Genomic DNA, 15,686 nt, shown 5'->3' on the forward strand with positions numbered 1-15,686 from the left:
TTTGATTATGTAAAAAAGTGTTTTAATTTTTGGCTTTGTAGTTCCGCCCCCGTTGACTTCCTGTTCGTTTTGATCTCTATGGTTTTTGGCACGTGTCTGAGTTCAAATATAAATTTAGTATCCGTACGCAGAGTGTCAGAGAGGCTGAGTATTTCGACGAGTTCCTAGTTTTATTTCTCACGTTTTTCTCCCAGTTTTAACCCATATCTAACCATCGTTTCGCTGTTTATTTCGTTCTTTCATTGTGGGTAATTTCCTTTCTTCCGAACACGCACCTATATACCCTGAGACCCACATTCTGGTGACCCCGACGTGATCAGGGCCTCGTTTCATAAAACGAGTCCGTACTTTACTCCGGTTTTTGGGCTTGTATTGCAAGCGCATGTGAAGCGATAAATTTATTTCCCCTTCTCCCTTCTGTTCTTGCTTGCAAGATAATTCAACGATTCAAACTATCGTCATCGCTTCACATGCGCTTGCAATACAAGACCAAAAACCGGCGTAAGTTACGGACTCGCTTTATGAAACGGGGCCCTGAACACGCAACCTTCTGATTTTGCCCCCCTGGATCCGCCACTGGTACTCAGTGAAACGTCTCAGTTTTATTTCGTGTGTCGACAAATTGTTCTCATGTTCTGATGAAGGTGCAAGTCGAAATATATTAATTTGTGTTTTTCTTTTGAATGTAATTACGAATATGAGCATAAGGTTATTAATAGCATGCCTAATAATTACATTCATAATGCTCAAAAGTGCCTAGCAAGATTACAAGTTCATTTTAGTTGGAAACAACCATTCTGGTATGCAAAATTCAGTATAAAGCCCATTATGGTGACAATCTAGTATCCTTCAAAGGTCGAGTATCTGATATCAACACGAGTTGTTTACTATTCTGTCTCACGTTGCTAGGTGGTTGCTAGGGAGCTAAAGATACTCTCTTGCGCTATCATTTGTACTTAGTTTCGTCACTATATCGACATGTTGCTGTTTCTGAGACCTAATTCACGCTGATAAAATAGCATTTTTCTTGAAATGTGTATTTGAATGCCGTAGTATGAACAAAGCTCTGCCATTCTACTCAAATATCTGCATTATCCTGACTTCCCGGAAAATTGTTGGTGGTGATGGGGATTGAACCCGTCGATTAAAAGTAAGTCAATATTCAAAGGCCTAAAAACGTCATTTCTTGTGGTTCTATGAAATTGCAATGCAAAGGCTGATGATTGCACCAGTGTTGAGCTTTCAAATGAAGCATTGCAATTAATCGTATGATAATTAGAACCGAAGAAATCTGTCATAAAACACAATAATTATGCCATTGTCTTGCTGTCAATCAATCAATCAATCAATCAATCATGTATTGAGTCCTCCATGTGAATGGTTTTTCAGTGCTCTTGTCATACAATCATTCACAATCTATAAAACTACAAGTGGGTATAAAACACACACGTAAGGAAGTAAGATCCAATGTTTGTCATTTAGAACAAAAACAAGATGAGTGCAATTTTTATCGCCGGAAGCGAATTCTACCGCGGGCAACTGGTAAGGTAAGAAAAAACTGAAAAGTGATGTCACAGATTCTAGCTATTTTCCGGAGTCGGAGTCAAGGCAGCTTGACCGACTCCGGCTCCGACTCCGACTCCTGGCTGCTTGCCACGACTCCGGGCGACTCCGACTCCGACTCCGACTCCGACTCCGAAACCCTGGTTGATTATGACAACAGACTGTAGATTAGTAGTCTGTTGACCGGGGGCCGGATGGAATCGATTTTTTTTTTTTTTTTGTCGACAATTGTTCCTGTTCATTCTGAATATGGCGCAAGAAGATGAAGATGAAGATGAAGTTGAAAATGAAGATGGCGCTCGGTCATTCTTTACAGAGCAAGAAGCAGCGCATTACCACTAGGAGAAAGGAACCGTCACAAAAACGACACACACACACACACACACACACACGCACACGCACACCCCCACGCACACGCACACGCACACGCACACGCACACGCACACGCACACGCACACGCACACGCACACGCACACGCACACGCACACGCACACGCAAGGGGTGCCGATGCGAAGGAGATACCCCGAAGACATCATCTACATCTACATCTAAGCCGAAACATATCAATGATTTTGTTTAATTATTCAATTTCAACAAAAAAAAGTGCAAAGAATGAGCATAAGGTACATACTTTTTTACTTATGATGATGCTCAAAGATACCATTGCTCGCCAGTACAACAAATCAGTAATTATCGATTACCTGCTTTCTTGTCCACTAATGAAAAAAATGATTTTTATGCAGGAAAAACTGATAAAAAATAAACACTGCTTTTGACCGTGATGCGCATTATTTGTCGAATTTCCCAAAAGACGCTCGCTTTCGACATTTCAGTGAGGTTACCATATCCTCATAACGGCATTTCAATGCAGTGCATTTCTCAATTTATCATATTCTTGTTCCATGACACGGAACAAAAGTAAGGGTAGAATAAAGATTGAAATAGACTTGCAATCGGTTCAAATTAGGTATGGCGTCGTAGATTGTTCAATTCTGATTGTTTTTATGACACATTTTTATATTTTTATGGACGTTTTCATATAGTTTTATTGAAACGCCGTGACCATGCTTCGTCACGGAACAAATCACTGAACTTGGAACGTTAAAGCAATTCCGACTTAATGATATAAAAAATGGGTATCATTAGAATCGTTGAGAGACGGCGCTTTGCATAGCATAAAACCATTGCCCAGTTGATGCCGATTACAGGTAAAATACCGACATATGCTGATGTCACTTTTACATGAAGTAATGTTTGTCTAGGGCATAAATCCCTTTGCTTTTTAATATAGTATTTAGAATGAAACAGCCAGCTTGAGGTCAAATCTTCATTTATTTTTGATTATTTTTGCATTTGATATGCTATTTTGGGGTATTCATCAATTTTAATAAAGAGGCATCTATCTAAAATTTGGTATGTGAATAGAATTTGGTAAGGTCCATCAGATGTATTTCTTTTTTTCGTAAATCGAAAAAACTTTTTGAATTGTTTGGCAATTATATTAATTTTTTTGGTCAAAATTCAAAAAATTCAAAATTTCGAGATAGCAGTTTTGTAACCCCTACACCTTTTATGTCTTGAACGTTTTTCTGTATCTTCAAAGGTAGGCTGTCTTTAGGTCAGAGCTGTCAAATAGGCCTGACAGCTCTTCCCGCGAAACCTTTTTTTGGGTCGAAAACGGCAGAACATGACGTCACTCTGACGTCATATCATTATCATATCACTCTGCCAACCTATCATAGTCTTTGGAACAAAATTTGGTCACAATGTGTAACATTGATGCCCGGGAGGGCACTGAAAGTTTGGTGACGATCGGCGCAGCGGTTCTGGAGATATATCGTAAAGTCTGGGGGAGGGGGCAAAAAATAGCCCCCCCCACCAGAGTGCGGGTTAAAGGTATCCCAGTCATACATATTGCCGCCCCTGGCAAGTGGAAAGATGGCGTCTCTATGCCATTGGTCCATGTCGAAAGAAAATAATGAATACACATGTGCTTTTGATTCCTTTTAAGACCAATGACTTATGCGTAAATTTCTAGCGCATTTCCGGGCGACTGGCCCATCGTGGCCTGTTGTGGTGCCACAGTGGAGCTTCTGTTCTGTACCGGCGCTGTGACGGCTTCCCTTGTCCTACACCGGCAGGAGACACCTTCAGCGTGGTGGCGCGCCAGGGAGCGATCGAGACCGTATGGTGTCTGGTGGACGCACTCTGGATGGACGTGCTGCCCTACCTGGTGCTGCTGGTGGTGCCCGTACTAGGTACGTCTGGTGTTGTCCTATCAATCCGCGCCCTCCTGGGGGGGGGGGGGGATGAGCACACACCTGCGGTTTTCGCGAATATCTAAAAAACGGCGAGGCACAATACCCGAAGATGCCTCTTTCTAACAAACCCAAAACAAACCCAACCTAACCAGACCTAACCTAGCCTTCAAACTACAATCTACCACCTACCACATAGGGTAAGGGCGGGTAAGAGGACGCGGGCGATAAGAGTACGCATCATCTGTTTCGGTTGCCTAGCAACGCGGGTTTGTCGAGTTCATGAAGTGACATGAAGCCGCCAGCAGTGTCAGAAAAGTGGTTTGGGGATCTAAGTTCGCAGACTAAAATTTTGAAAAGGTCGCAGAACAAAGTTGGATCTTAGCTAGGTTCCAAATTTTTAATGCAGCTACTGCATTATATCAGTTTCTTTTTGGCATAATGGGCAGATATTGTTGAAATGCAGCACATATCAAAGTGAAACACCTGCACATGACCAACATGCAATGGTAATCATTAAGCAGGCACCTCACGAGATGCCAGATCTGTCTACGATAGCAATGTAGGTGGTAGGTTGTAGGTGTTAGGCTTGTAGGTTGTAGGCTAGTAGGTAAGGTTAGGTCGGGTTAGATTATGTTTCAGATCTGGCATCTCGTGAGACGCCTGCTTAATGAATCCCCATGCAATCTTGTATCTACTTAATAGGCAGGTAGCTTACATTGCCATTGCTCAAGTATAATGATGCATACCTATATAAATATTAATATTCACATTTGCCTAATTTTAACAAGGGAAATCCAACAACATCATAACTAAATGCAAGAAAACAATCTGAACCCACCAGAAGGCTACTAATGTGAAAGCAGCTACCCTTGGATATCACTTTCTTAGCCTAGGTAGAAGTGAAGGTATAATCAAGAAGGGAGAAGTTAAGACAAACTGAAACACATGGTTTATGTTAAGTATTACCATTACCTGAGCTTGTTACAAAAATAGACATGAACAATCCCACCTCAGATTCCTTGAACGAAGATGGTCGAAGTCGAATGAGTCTCAGTATCTCAGCCTTTAAACAAAAATCATATTGTTGAGTATGAAAAACGAAAAAAATTGCACATAAACATTTAACTATTAAATTACCCCACGAAATTATACTTCTTTACAATAACTCACGCAAATTGCGAGACTAACCCGGCGCAGTCGCGTAAAAGCGCGCGGAGACGCGCCAGACAGCGCTGCCTAGTCTGAGAATGTATTTATTTTTTAAAAAGTATTTGTTGCTAGTTAAGTTCATTGCCGAATGACAAAAACGATTTCGATGTTCAATTTATTTTAATACAAAATTTAATGAATAATATGCTGCACAAAATAATGCCTTCGGTCGATTTATTACAAGTTAAGATATCTTACTGCCATGAGTTCGAGAAAAATAAAAAAGTCATTTTTTTGTGTAATTCAGATGGGAAAAGGGCATCAAAAAGACAATAACTGTTTATTTTGTTCATTTTAATATCATTCACAAAAAAAATTTTGCCATAAAATCGTCCAAGTTCTCTTATGCCGGCACCAAAAAGGCGATACCTCAAAAGACGCTGTCACTTATTATCCCCATACGCATTTTTTTGCTCATTTTTACGAAACAAAAACTATTCTATAACTTTTTCCAATCAATTTCCATTCTAGCCATAACTTGTTTTGCAATGAATGATGTCTAGGTGTCTTAAACGATCCAAGTGAAGCTGACCTTAGCAGGCACGGAACGACCCCGCAGACTATCGTAAAATATGGGCATCACACGTTATGAAATTGCTAAATTTTGACATTTTTGAAAAGAAAAATCTTTTTTACATCTACTGATATCATTTTTTCATACTTTACTGCAATTGGGAACTTTTACCAGGGGATAGTCTGCCACCACGGAAACACCAAATATGTTCTGCGAGAACTCAGAAAAAGTTTGCGCCCGGTTGCGTTATGAAGGGAGCCGGGCGGGGAGCGAGCTTGTTGGTGCGGCGATGGCAGTGTTTTAGACGTCAAAAGGCCAAGGCTTATGACTCGTCTCCCATGACTCGCGTGTTATTTTTGTGATTTGTTTGGTACCTTCGTTTGATTTGTGTGAGAATGTGATTTTAAAGGTAGGATAGGTTGTGCTGATATATGTATTATGGGTAATATGCTTATCCAGTACCCATAATTTTCTGATAGCATTTAGGTACTACTCACTAGCTTGGTATATGTGTCATTTCTCAGAACAGTGTACATGTAAATTAATCAAGCTGAGGTTTTCAGGTTTATCTCACCTGACTACGTAAAGTTTGCATATCCATTTGGGGCATTGCCCATTTACTACTCACTAGCTTGGTAGTGTTGTTTCTCAGACCAGTGTACGTGTAAATTAATCAAGCTTTTCAGGTTTATCTCACCTGACTACGTTATTAACTTGAAGTTTGAACTGCTGTTGCCTGTCAGTTAATTTTTTTAAGCATTCACTACTTTGTAGGCACTGCATGCTAATATGGATATGAAATCGAGCTTTTCAGGTTTATCTCACCTGATTACGTTAAGTTTGCATATCCATTGGGGCATTGCCCATTTCCAGCTCCTGCATGCTGTGTCAGTGTAGTCCTTCATTCATATCATACGTGTTGAACCAGATGTTAAAAGAGTGACAAAATTTTCAACATTTGTATTATAAAATACAGGATTAATTGTTAATGCACACACTGTGTGATCACAATTCACAGATCACCTGTTCATAACACATCACAGTTGATGGGCTTCAGGCTGCCGATCAAATACCAGTTATATCTATCAATCTAATATCAGTGAAAGTTTTGCCAACAGCTGTCAGCTGGTGAACCAAGAGTAGCAGGCGGTGCTGGTTCTTGGGAGTAGGTCAGTAGTTTGTACTGCATTCTATTCAGGAGTCCAGGTCTTCATTCAGTAGCCATGGAGACTGGAGAGAGATGACTTGATCTGCTGAAGAAGAAAAATCAGTCAAAATGGGTAGGCAGTTGGGTTTTTATTAAGTGACCCATTGTGAAATGCTCCATCAAGCCTGATAATGCTGACATAGATGGGTAGAGGTACTTTGTTGCACAGAAATCATCTGTTTAGGGAACGTTTGCTCACAGAACAAAAATTGCTTTTCTTTAGTCAAGACTTTTCGCAGAACAAATCTTCCGAGTTCAAGAAAACTTAGAAACGGGCCACTTTTCTGACACTGGCCGCCAGTACGTGTTTGTCACCGACGGAACGTGTACGTTTTGCGGCGACGCTGTTGACTTTAAGGCGATAAATATTATTTTGGAGCGTTATGATATTATTATGGTATGGTACCGTAAACGGGGGTGACTTTGCCTTGCGGGGTGACTTTGCCATGCTTCTCGAAAAAGCCTTTAGGGAGATCTCCATTGATATTTCACGAAGAATGTAATACTTTTTTATGCACGCATGAAGATAATTGATGGGCCTTCCAATATAACCAACACTGAGAGATAAGTTACCACTAAATGCCTAACTGGGCTCCATTTTATTGCAGTCATTGAAATGGTCAAATTTGAAAAGGTCAGAACTTTTTATTATCTAACCATGTTTCAGACGAACTGCGATGCTGAAACTTGGTATGGGTGATCATGACAATGCTGTTTAGTTAGCATATCCAACAAAATTGGCATTTGTCACTTCATTTAGCTAAAATTTTTGGTGGACATTTTTCCAAGTGAATCGCAGGCCATATGGGATGACTTTGCCACCATGCTATCAATGCAAAAATGAAATACTTATCCGATGCAATTTAAAATAATTTTTTAAGGTAGCATCACTTTGACCTCCAAATTTGTTTTTAGAAAGTAAAAGTTTATATATTGGAAATTGACACAGGAATGCACAGTGGTAGTATAGAAAAGCAAAAATTACCAAAATGAAAAAAATGTATGAAGCTGGGCCCAATTTTTCAGCACAGCCAAGATCATTGACATTTCCTGAGTTGGCCAGTATGACTAGCTGAAGAAATATGTACCATTTTATTGATCAAAACGCTGATAAAAAGGGTGCCGGAAAGTTGCCGCAAGAACGTCCTCTTTCTCTTCCTCTGAATGCCGCTGGAAGAAAGCGGCAAGGTCCTAGAGTACCGATACAATCATCTTTATGCTTATTTATCTATTCTGAACCATTTTTCAGTTTCTATATAGGTACTATAAAATGTCAATATTTTCAACAAGTATAATGTATTATAAAAAGTAATGTATCTCTCCTTTTGTGCATCATTTAAGAGCAAAAAACCTCAAATTGCTTTATATTTTTCCCATTAAGCAATTAAGGATGGCTGCCCTTCCCCATACAACTGAAAAGAAATGCTTGAGAAATATTTGTTAGCGTTAAAAACCTTATTTGGCATAGTGGCAAAGTCATTAAGCCTACCAACTCGGGCATAGTGCTGCATTTCTCTTCAGCTCATCCGTCCTCGACCAAAATTAGCATGGCTAGGAACCAGTTTAGAAGGGCCATAGCAGTATCCTCGAATAAGGACAGGGAAGAAAAGAGCGTTACAAAAATGTGGAATCTCCTTTCTAGCAACAGGTACCCTGAAAACGTGCTTAGGAGAACTCTAAAGGGAAGCGAAAGCTGCGGGCACTAAACGGGGTTCTACAAAAGAGGATGTAGATGGCTTCTTGACTCTACCATATGTGGACGAGAAATTATTGAGCCGGGTGAAAGGTGTGGTGCGCAGGTCGGGAATGAACATCCGACTTGCTTGGCGAAACAAAAACAAACTGAAAAACGCGCTAGTCAAGTCAGCCTTCTCACCTCCTCTCTGTCCGGGTGCCAGTCGCGGGTGCTACTGCTGTAAGTGTGGCTTAGCAGGGAGATGCACGACCAAAAATGTGGTTACGAGTGAGCGAGCGCAGCGAGCGAAGCGAAGTCTTTTCAATATAACGGAAAAATCTCAGTATGAGCGGCCCGGCCCGGCCCGGCCTGTAACGCTTTTGAGAGGCTTATATCTCAGCAACCGCTGGACCGATTGGCCTGCAGTCTTTTTTTGCTGGGTAGCCCCATCCCTTCTACCCCGTAACTGACTACTTTTGATACATCTCAGTGACCGTCGTGGCACGTGCCACGTGAAAAATCAAGGGTGTTCAAGCTGTTTTGCAAAGGTAGTGATTTTGAAAAGCTCATATCTCAGCAGCCGCTTGGGTGATTGTCTTGCGGTAATTTTTGTAGGGTAGCTGCATCCCTTCTACCAAAGGTCGAATACTCTTGGTCTATGTGAGTGACCCCCACTGCACGTGGAAATTGCAAAAAGAAGAGGTGCCAAATTTGTTCCCATTTCAATAACTCAGTAATTACTGGGGCGATTTCGCTGAAACTTTCCCATTTCAATAACTCAGTAATTACTGGGGCGATTTCGCTGAAACTTGGCATGCAGGTAGGCACCCACCAGGCAATGCATTCCCATGTGTTGCGGTTAGGGTGCTACTGCATGTGCGCACGTGCAGGGAGCGTTTCCAGATCTCGAGAACGGCTGGGCCGATTGCGCTCAAATTTGGTACCGTAAACGGGGGTGACTTTGCCTTGCGGGGTGACGTTGCCATGCTTCTCGAAAAAATGCTTTAGGGAGATCTCCAGTGATATTTTACGAAAAATGTAATAATTCTTTATGCACAAATGAAAGATAATTGATGGGCCTTCCAATATAACCAACACTGAGAGATAAGTTACCACTAAATACCTAACTGGGTTCTGTGACCGCCAAAACTGTCCTGTCGCCCGTCTCGCGAGCAGGGTGGCGGGCGGCCGGTGGGTCAGCCGAGCGGGCCGCCGCGCCGCCCCCCCCCCCCCGCCCCAGTGGGGGTGTTTCGCGCGCACCTGTGTGTGCCGGACCTGACCCCTCTCACGGCGACGCCCGTCGATAGCTTTGTTCACGGGGAACGTGGTCGGCGCGGCGAGCCCGGTTACGTTTGTTTAGCGCGCTGCGTCCGTCCCGGCGGCCGCTGGCGCGCTGCGTCGCGCCCTATCTCTTTCTTTATTTCCGGTTCGTCGCGTCCAGTTAGTTTGCCTTATACCGTTTCCTTTGCTCCCTCGCTATCTCCCCTGTGTGTGACCCCATAGCCAGTCATATTTAAACCTGCTGTAAACACCTCCCGCGCTCTGTTCTCTCTCAGTCTTCGCGCCGGGCGGTTGTTCGCTCCGCTCGGCTCAGCCTCCACGCAGTGTGGTGGTTTTCTGCCGGCTCTTTGTTCATCGCAACAAAGACTGTGAATTAGTGCAGTGGTGTGTCCAAGGAAGTGGTCACCTGGAGCGATTGAGCAAAAGACTTCAAGTTAGCGGCACAGTATACTCAAGTTACTCTCTGTTCTCTCCCAGTCTTCGCGCCGTGCGGTTTTTCGCTCCGCTCGGCGCAGCCTTCACGCAGTGTGGTGGTTTTCTGCCGGCTCTTTGCTCATCGCAATATAGACTGTGAATAAGTGCAGTGGTGTGTCCAAAGAAGTGGTCACCTGGAGCGATTGAGCAAAAGACTTCAAGTTAGCGGCACAGCATACTCAAGTTATTCTCTGTTCTCTCTCAGTCTTCGCGCCGTGCGGTTGTTCGCTCCGCTCGGCTCAGCCTCCACGCAGTGTGGTGGTTTTCTGCCGGCTCTTTGCTCATCGCAATATAGACTGTGAATTAGTGCAGTGGTGTGTCCAAGGAAATGGTCACCTGGAGCGATCGAGCAAAAGACTTCAAGTTAGCGGCACAGTATACTCAAGCTACTCTCTGTTCTCTCCCAGTCTTCGCGCCGGGCGGTTGTTCGCTCCGCTCGGCTCAGCCTCCACGCAGTGTGGTGGTTTTCTGCCGGCTCTTTGCTCATCGCAATAGGTATAGACCAGGGCCTCCTCTAAGGATTTTTCACTGGGTGGGCAAAATATTTCGCCGCTCCCCTGCACAAGGGCGGATCCAGCCACTTGTTTGGGGCTCAACCAATTTCAAAACCTGTGATTTAGGTGAAATAAGATGTGCCATTATTGGCAACAAGGTGATATTTATGCAAAGTTAACGTTTGTCGTGTGTTTTATGGTAAGCGATGCTCGTGACGTCTATTCGTTCCAGATTACAATGTACAGGGTGGACCAAAAAGGATGGAAACATTTTGAACTCGCATAAAATATGTGTGATTGCATACAGGTGACTGAAAATGATACCAAACGAGAGAACATTTCGTGGAAATTCATAATGACATCTCTCTCATCTGCTTTCTCTCGTTTTCAGTCTCTCACAGCAAATGTTCGAAGAGGCCACCTTTGCGAGACAGGCAAAGAGCGTCAGCCTGCCGGCTGACGCGATAGCCCGATGACACATGTCCTCTGGTATGACTCGCACAGCCTTGGTGATCGCTCTCTTCAGTTCACAGAGGCCTACATAACCTTCCTTGTAGACCTGGCCCTTGAGATGACTCCACAGGAAAGGAATCCATAGGTCAGATGAGAAGACAGACAGACCAGTTCCACTTCGGTTCGAGGATGTGAGCGACAACACCGTGGCTGACGACCAAAAGCGCTACCAAGCGACGCTAAAGAAGTTGTTGAAGTGAGCCCAAACGAAGTATGGCAGTCTCATGGACCTCATGTGATTCCAGCCAGGCGGTGCGCCTCCTCACATCGCGAAAAAACGCTCAAGTGGAGCGAGAACCACTTTGGTGACCGGCTGATATCCCGCAGTGCGTGTCGGAACTGGCCTGTCTGATCACCTGACCTGACCCCGATGGATTTTTTCCTGTGGGGTCATCTCAAGGCCAGGTCTACAAGGAAGGTTCTAAAGGCATCTGTTACCTGAAGAGAGTGATCACCAAGGCTGTGCGAGCCAAACCAGCGGACATGTGTCATCGGGCTATCGCGTCAGCAGCCAGGCGGGCCGCTCTTTGCCTGTCTCGCAAAAGTGGCCTCTTCGAACATTTGCTGTGGGAGAATGAAAACGAGAGAAAGCAGATGAGAGGGATGTCATTATGAATTTCCACGAAATGTACTCTCGTTTGGTATCATTTTCAGTCACCTGCATGCAATAACACATATTTTATGCGAGTTCAAAATGTTTCCATCCTTTTTGGTCCACCCCAGGGTGGACCAACAGCCCTCTGCAGACTGCGTGGTAGGTATTCTTTTTTCGACAAAACCGATAATAACGCGAATACTATGCTATCGGGCACTCGGAAATCGTAACAGCAAGATGCGCGAGACTCCGCAGCTTAGATTGACATTATCATCGTATGCATTTTCCATCCAGTTTGGCAACAAAACCCAAAAGTTTATATTTGCCCTCAAAACGAACTTTTACATTTTGTTGCCACACAAGGCGTATGCTTTGTTTATTGATTGGCCCCATCGAAGGAGTGGAGCATGGCGCATCTATTTGCAGTGAGTTTCGACCGACTGATAACATGACTTTTGAATTATTATCAGTTTTGTCGGAAAAAGAATACCTACCACGCAGTCTGCTGAGGGCTGTACAGGTCACCGCTGAAGTAATGTGGGGTTATACTGTAATCGAACAAAACCTAGCACCAATCATTAATGGTGAGGCCTATCATCAAAAGCGAGTATCGCACAGCTTCGTATTTCAGTTAGACAGCTTCCTCTAAGGTGTCACAATTCTATCTATCATAATATGCCCGCTATCATCGAAAAACGGGAATATCCACTTCTTCGGGGCACCCCGGAGTCCCGTCTCTGTGACCGCCACTGAGCAGCGAGTTGTAAACCTACGCATTGCGTACTACGACGTAGTAAGGAGACATTGCTGGACCCTCAAGTAGAGCGTAGCCATTGATAATCTGACAGCGGCGTCGACCGATAGGATCTCTCTCGACTTCCGAGAACGGTAGGGTCAGAGGTGGGGAGTGGTTGACCGCGGCCCGGGGCTACCGGCCAGCGCAGTGGGAGGGGCTCGGGTGGCGATAGGCTGACAGGGACACCAGCCGCAGGGCAAGTGAGCTTTGACCCCAGGTGCGCGGAGGGATCCTGCCCTTTTGGAACCGGAATAGCCGCCGAGCGCTTCACAACACGAGACCTCTGACTAGTGATGTAAATTTCTCAGAACTTAGCCCGCGCCGGGCCGGTGCTCCGCGACTTCCGCGCCGGTCCGGAGAGGGGGTGTCTGAACACCCCCCTTCTAACTCGACTCCTGGGCCACGTAGCGACACGCGGTAAGCGGCATTCGAAAGAACGTCAAAAATAAAGATGAAAACACTTAGTCATTTTCTAGGTCAGGTCAAAGGTCAGGTCACCAGAGGTCACCAAAGGTAAAATGTTGGCTATTTCAACATTTTGGAAACTGCCAAGGGCTAACTCGGGAACCGATAGAGCTACAGCTCCGCGGAAAAGCGCAATCGATAGCTCTTTTACAGGCCTTACTGCAGAGTGCTCTCCGATTGGACCTTAGGTTAACGGTTTAGACTCCAGAGGGCAAAAACTCCAAAAATAGACGCTTTTTACGAAAAGTGTTTTTCGGCAATAACTTTGGACTCAACGGAGCCACGACACGACTTTTTCCAGCATCGTGTTCACTGTTCCTCTCGTAGAGAAGCGTCGAATGAACTATAATTTGACCTTGAAAGGTCAACTTTAAAATTTGACCTCAGTCAAGGTCATGACCTGACCGGAAAAGGTCATGTTGCATAACAGTCGATCCGCATCGTCGAGCCTCCCATGATCACGATTTCGGTTTTAAGCGCAGTCACGTGACCAAGTCGGGTCACGTGACTTTTCACTGCGCCGATACACAACATGGTGCGCTTAAAAATTACTGAATCTACAAAGGCTTTTAAGGTGCTTAGAACCGTTTTTGTCATTCACCGCTTTGACACAACCTCTATAAATATTCTAAAGCTCATGTCTAACAAGAAACAACTCAAAAGATCAAATATTTTTGTCTGGAAATGATTTGGCATTCAGCCATTATACGTGACGTGAGCGCACTCTAAATTCAACGATTGCGCCGGCAGACGACACCTTTTGACCGCTCTAGGCGCACTTTTCAAGGGCGCGCTCTGTCTGGACTAAAGTTTTGGTTTTCAGCCTGCTCGCCAGATGTCAGCTTTGTCAACAGCCTCAGATTGGTGCAGTGGCGGTCGCAGGGGGGCGGGGGGGGGGGGAGCATCAGGGCCATGCCCTCCCAAAGGCAAATCAGGGGGCCATCATATCATTTGCCCCCCCCCCAAACAACTGATGGGCCCCCATGGGCGTATGGGGCCCTGGCCCGTATTCGATTGTCACGAGGCTCGAGAAACCTACGCCAGCTATTAACCCGCGACCTGGTGGGGGGGGGGGGGGCTATTTTTTGCCCCCCTCCAGACTTTTCGATATATCTCCAGAACCACTGCGCCGATCGTCACCAAACTTTCAGTACCCTCCCGGACATCAATTTTACACATTGTGACCAAAAATTTTTCCAAAGGCTATGATAGGTTGGCCGGAAATGACGTCAGAGTGACGTCATGTTCTGCCGTTTTCGACCCAAAAAAGGGTTTCGCGGGAAGAGCTGTCAAGCCTATAGCTTTGCAAATACAGAAAAATGATACGGACATAAAAGCTGTAGAATGGACAGGGCTACAAAACTGCTATCTCAGATTTTTTAAATTTTTGGATTTTGACCCCCAAAAATCAAAAAATAGATTTTTGAATATAATAGCCGAAAAATCAAAAAAGTTTTTTGAATTTCGAAAAAAAACCGGAATATATGTGATAGTCCCTACCGCTTTCTATCTACATACCAAATTTGAGATCGATACCTCTTTTTTTGGCCAGGTTATAGCGAAAAAACTGTTCAAAATTGATGACGTCAAATTTTCAAACTCAATTTCCAGCAATTCTAGACCTCGTAGCGCAAAACAAAGACCACCATTAGACTCCCCGTGACGAGCTGCATCGAATCAATACCCATTTTATGCAAAAATATCAACTTTGAAATTTGACCTTTTTTGACCTGACCTTGACCTGACCTCCACCAGAAAGTGACCTAAACCGTACCTGATGGTCTTATAACCAACACCATTGAGTTGGAAATGAAAAACTGGCCATAAAACATGCATCGCACAACCTTAGTAACGTTGGGTTCATGTGGTGACCCTTGGTGACCTTTGGTGACCTGACCTGTGACCTGACCTGGTATGACCAGTGACCTCTAACAGCAACATATCTACTAGGCAACTGACGCACTATCGCTGATTCTCGACAAAATGCGTTTTCCTCGGTGTTATAGCGCATTCCCTAGAAGACCCGTGAACGGTGAAACATTTCATCTTTGACCTGACCTGTGACGTCATCGGTGACCCCGAGGTCAATAAAATTTGGTTTCCTTCGACAAATTTGACAGGCCTTTCGAACGCCGTTTGAATTTTGCGGATCCGTCCAGTAGTTTCGGAGATACGAGGGGGGGGGGGCAAAAAATAGCCCCCCCCCCACCAAGTCGCGTTATAAACAGACCCCACCAGGGCGCGGGTTAACCCGCGCCGGGCCAGGGGGGTGTTTGAACACCCCTTTGCGGTTTTTCGCAGATATCTCAAAAACGGCGGCGCGGAGCGCCGCCGTTTTTCGCACACCTGTTTGTGCATCTTTTCCGCACATGTTGTGAAAATTTCAGACCCAGGTCACCTTAGGTCAGGTCACCAGGTCACGCCAAGTGACCTCACCTCAGAAAAAAAAAGAATGCTCGTCATAGCTACACCGACTGAACGATTGCCTTGAAACTTTCAGCGATTGATTAGAGCAACACTATCTATAAAATGTATATCTCGTAATTTTGATATCGGTGACCTAAGGTCAGGTCAATTTTGCGGCCTCTCCATTATAAGTCAATGGGAGCAAATTGAAAAGCATCTGTTTTGCACGAACG

The 15,686-nt window shown here is 44.5% G+C and overlaps 1 protein-coding gene across 1 annotated transcript in view; it reads left to right on the top strand.

Moving 5' to 3' along the window:
- LOC122369470 (TATA-binding protein-associated factor 172-like) overlaps positions 1–15,686 on the top strand; it is a 190,879-nt gene that overhangs the window by 77,502 nt on the left and 97,691 nt on the right. The window contains exon 3 of the mRNA XM_043344247.1: positions 3,705–3,821. Within this exon, the coding sequence (XP_043200182.1) occupies positions 3,705–3,821 (117 nt within the window). The remainder of the gene's footprint in view (positions 1–3,704; positions 3,822–15,686) is intronic.

Source organism: Amphibalanus amphitrite, unplaced genomic scaffold, assembly GCF_019059575.1.
Source record: "Amphibalanus amphitrite isolate SeventyFive unplaced genomic scaffold, NRLGWU_Aamphi_draft 001039F_arrow, whole genome shotgun sequence".
Lineage (NCBI taxonomy): Eukaryota > Metazoa > Arthropoda > Thecostraca > Balanomorpha > Balanidae > Amphibalanus > Amphibalanus amphitrite.